This window comes from Lottia gigantea, assembly GCF_000327385.1.
Source record: "Lottia gigantea unplaced genomic scaffold LOTGIsca_48, whole genome shotgun sequence".
NCBI classification, from domain to species: domain Eukaryota; kingdom Metazoa; phylum Mollusca; class Gastropoda; family Lottiidae; genus Lottia; species Lottia gigantea.
Window position 1 is genome coordinate 961,209 of NW_008709663.1, and position 4,141 is coordinate 965,349.

Consider the following 4,141-nt stretch of genomic DNA (forward strand, 5'->3'; position numbering starts at 1 on the left):
GTCACCCCCGCAAAGGTCTTATGTGATACAAACAAATTTTGAGGGGTAACATCATTTAGTTTTAGTGAAGCCGCAGGAACCACAGACGTCTGATTGAAAATTGGAATGGTGCAAATTGATACTATCAGTGTCCCTGATAAGCTTAAAAAATCAGGAAAACCTCTATACAATCACTTTAAGGTAGAATAAGTAGAAATATATCAGATTTTAACTATGTTCATAACTACTTATCGCTACCTTTCGATGGAACGGATCATTTGTGTTTATGTTTTGAATTGTGCCTGGATGGACATCAATATCATTGCTATAAGACAATGTCCACTGTTGGTAAACTATTTTCAATGGAGATTTTCTGAACCAAAAAAAACTACACAGTTCACAATGTTATTTAGTAAAAAATATTCTGCTACATCACATAGTAATATTAACAATGTCATCCACAACTGAGTAAAACTGGTACACTGTTGAAAATATCTTTCAAGAAAACAACATTCTTCAACACTAAAAACCAATATCAATCCCGAAATCTAGCTTATCACAAAAAATTATCTTCACAAAAACTCACTTTGACAAAGATAAAGAAACTATAATGGTTCTGAAATCTTATAAATCATAGTTAAGAGTATTACAAAGTAACATTTCTATTGAAATATATCTAAATTATACACTCTTATGGCTTCTCACAAACTCCTTGTAATTTCAGATTAAGGTATTCCATTTCAATACATCCCAATAATCCCCTGTAATGGATGTATTTTCTTAAAGGAATTGTAAAGAGGTCTTCTAAATTTATAGGGAACACTGATAGCATCAATTTCCAACATTCCAATTTTCAGAAAGACATCTGTGGTTCTAGCAATTTCACTTAAACTAAGTGATTGATGACGTCACTAATCGCAAGATATGCTTTATCGCATTAGAACTTCGTTATTAGTGACGTCATATAACACATACAAATTTGAATGGTGCAAATTGATGCTGTCAGTGTCCCCGATACACATAAAAATTTTTAGAAAACCTTTTTCCTGCTAGTCACAAATTTCTGGTTAAGTCAGATTTGCGTCAATTTCTCTCATATAAATCACATTTGTATCTGAATAACAACAATGGTCGATTTAATATGAAACTATATCTTTAATGATAAGCTGGTAATTTTATACCTATTTCTATCACAATCTTCAGTCAAATTCCGATTAAAAGAAGTAAACTGACATGTGTTTACCTCAATCATAATCCAACTTGACACACGAATAAATTAATCATTGATAACAACTGCGATTAACTCAAAATACTGATGTTTCTTATAACTGAAATATTCAATTCAAAACAAAACAAAAGCAATCACTGTCACAAAGAGAAGATAATTCCATTAAAAGATCATTTCAACTTTTTCTTCAAATATCATTTGTCAGTTTGAACAATCCATTAAAAGACATCAGAAACAACTTTCCAACTTGTCAAATACAACTTTCTTCTACTTCATATAATTAAATCCATTTTTTTAAGACGTTCTACAAATACTCGTAAACTACTTCAAACTTCAAGATCTTTTTGCTTTGAAACATTTCATTGATCAATACACTGTCACTGACAATATACTGTTCCTTGAACACAATAAAGATACTATGTTCAACTTTCATTCATTCATTCTATTATAGAATATTCTCATTGATTCTTCACTCCTCTTCAGTAAGATGGCTCCGTTTTCTTACATACCTACATTGGAAAGATAATCTTCCTGTCCAAAGCTAGTTATCCTGATGAAGATTGTTTATCTGAAACATGTCAGCAACATGATACGAGCTCTAGTAAATAAAGTATGAATGGAAAGTATTCATAACATAGAATTTTCTCCTTGTTGAGTTCTCACTCCTGTTTAGCCTACTTTGCTTATTCACCTTGAGTCCTACATTGGAAAGATAATCTCCATTTCCAAAACTAGCTGTCCTGATGAAGATTGTATATCTTTAACATGTCAGCAGCAAGAGATGAGCTTTAGACAATAACTAATAGTAAATCCTACATTGAAAAGTTAACTTCTATTTCTAAAACTAGCTTTCCTGATGAAAATTGTATATCTTAAACATGTCAGCAGCAGGAGATGAGCTCTAGTTATCCATCTAACATTCAGTCCATTTCAGACTTTTTTTCATACATAACTTGCCCAAACACCATAACATAGAATAAATGGTTGGAACTGTTTTCCAATAAATATAAAATTCCTGATACTGAAAAGCTATTTATGTTTCCACTATACAACTTATTTTACTCTATAGAGGCTGATCAATAGTTTTTCTTATTAACAAATCATTATTCAAAATAAAATAGGCCGAAACATCTCAGAGGTGTAGAAAACCATCATTTAATAATTGTTCAATACTGAAGTTATAGACCCATCAGTACCAAAAATATTGTACATGTTTCAGGGATTATAAAGAGGTTTTCTACACTATTATTTGAATTGGGGACACTGCGAATGGCCTTATGTGATACAAGCATATTTTCTGATTAGTGACGTAAACAAACACTTAGTTTTAGTGGATTGCAGGAACCACAGACGTCTGATTGAAAATTTGAATGGTGTAAATTGATCTGTCCCCGATAAACATAAAAAGATTTAGAAAACTTCTTTACAATCTCTTTAAAAACAACGAGGAAAGACGGGGATGTGAGCTTAAACAGTTAATACATCACACAACATTTAACCTTTAAACGCCTATAGCAAAACATAAATCAAAATATACCAAATGTCAAACTCAGAGTGGCTGCCATTTTTTCCAATATTAATGAAATTCCAAACACGTAAAATGAGACTTTATGCTTCTATTAAGACAATTACAGACAGATCAATATCTAATACTTTTTTAAGCAGCCTTGATGAGTGTGGTGCAAGACAGGGTAGGCTCACTCTTCTAGACACCTGGTACCACTTTTTACTATCAAATACTCACTTATGATTGATATACTTCCTCATATGAAAAATTCATTAGCTGCTATCAATGTTTTTGATATCAAGCGTTGTTTTCCAGTTCAGGTTGTTAGTGCTTGGTCTATTTATAAATAAATAAAACAGTAACATTCCCAACTCTAACAAATATAAATATCTCAACTTCCAGTCTTAAATTTACATTTCCATTCAGAATGAAAAAGTATTAATTCGACTTCAGAAATAAAATAAAGTGCAAAATAAATGTCATTAGACATCATAAACAATATACCAAGCTGTAACAACAATCCAAAAACTCACTACTGACTGAACTATTCCACTGTCCTAGCAGACAACAATCCAAAAACTCGCTACTGACTGAACTATTCCAATGTCCTAGCTGACAACAATCAAACTCACTACTGACTGAACTATTCCACTGTCCTAGCAGACAACAATCCAAAAACTCGCTACTGACTGAACTATTCCACTGTCCTAGCTGACAACAATCAAACTCACTACTGACTGAGCTATTCCACTGTCCTAGCAGACAACAATCAAACTCACTACTGACTGAGCTATTCCACTGTCCTAGCAGACAAAAATCCAAAAACTCGCTACTGACTGAACTATTCCACTGTCCTAGCTGACAACAATCAAACTCATTACTGACTGAGCTATTCCACTGTCCTAGCAGACAACAATCCAACTTGCTATGGACTGAGCTATTCCACTGTCCTAGCTGACAACAATCCAACTCACTACGGACTGAGCTATTCCACTGTCCTAGTAGACAACAATCCAACTCACTACTGACTGAACTATTCCACTGTCCTAGCTGACAACAATCAAACTCATTACTGACTGAGCTATTCCACTGTCCTAGCAGACAACAATCCAACTTGCTATGGACTGAGCTATTCCACTGTCCTAGCTGACAACAATCCAACTCACTACGGACTGAGCTATTCCACTGTCCTAGCAGACAACAATCCAAAAACTCACTACTGACAGAGCTATTCCACTGTCCTAGTAGACAACAATCCAACTCACTACTGACTGAACTATTCCACTGTCATAGCAGACAACAATCCAAAAACTCACTACTGACAGAGCTATTCCACTGTCCTAGTAGACAACAATCCAACTCACTACGGACTGAGCTATTCCACTGTCATAGCAGACAACAATCCAACTCACTACTGACTGAACTAT

At 33.9% G+C, this 4,141-nt stretch overlaps 1 protein-coding gene across 1 annotated transcript; it reads right to left on the reverse strand.

Annotated features, from left to right (window-relative positions):
* Positions 1–3,356: 3,356 nt before the first annotated feature.
* On the reverse strand, positions 3,357–3,926 carry LOTGIDRAFT_74184 (hypothetical protein; the record flags this gene model as incomplete). The annotated part of the gene is made up of 1 exon (XM_009061380.1): positions 3,357–3,926. A coding segment is annotated over one exon (570 nt), but the record flags the coding sequence as incomplete, so codon positions are not given.
* Between the last annotated feature and the right edge of the window lie 215 nt (positions 3,927–4,141).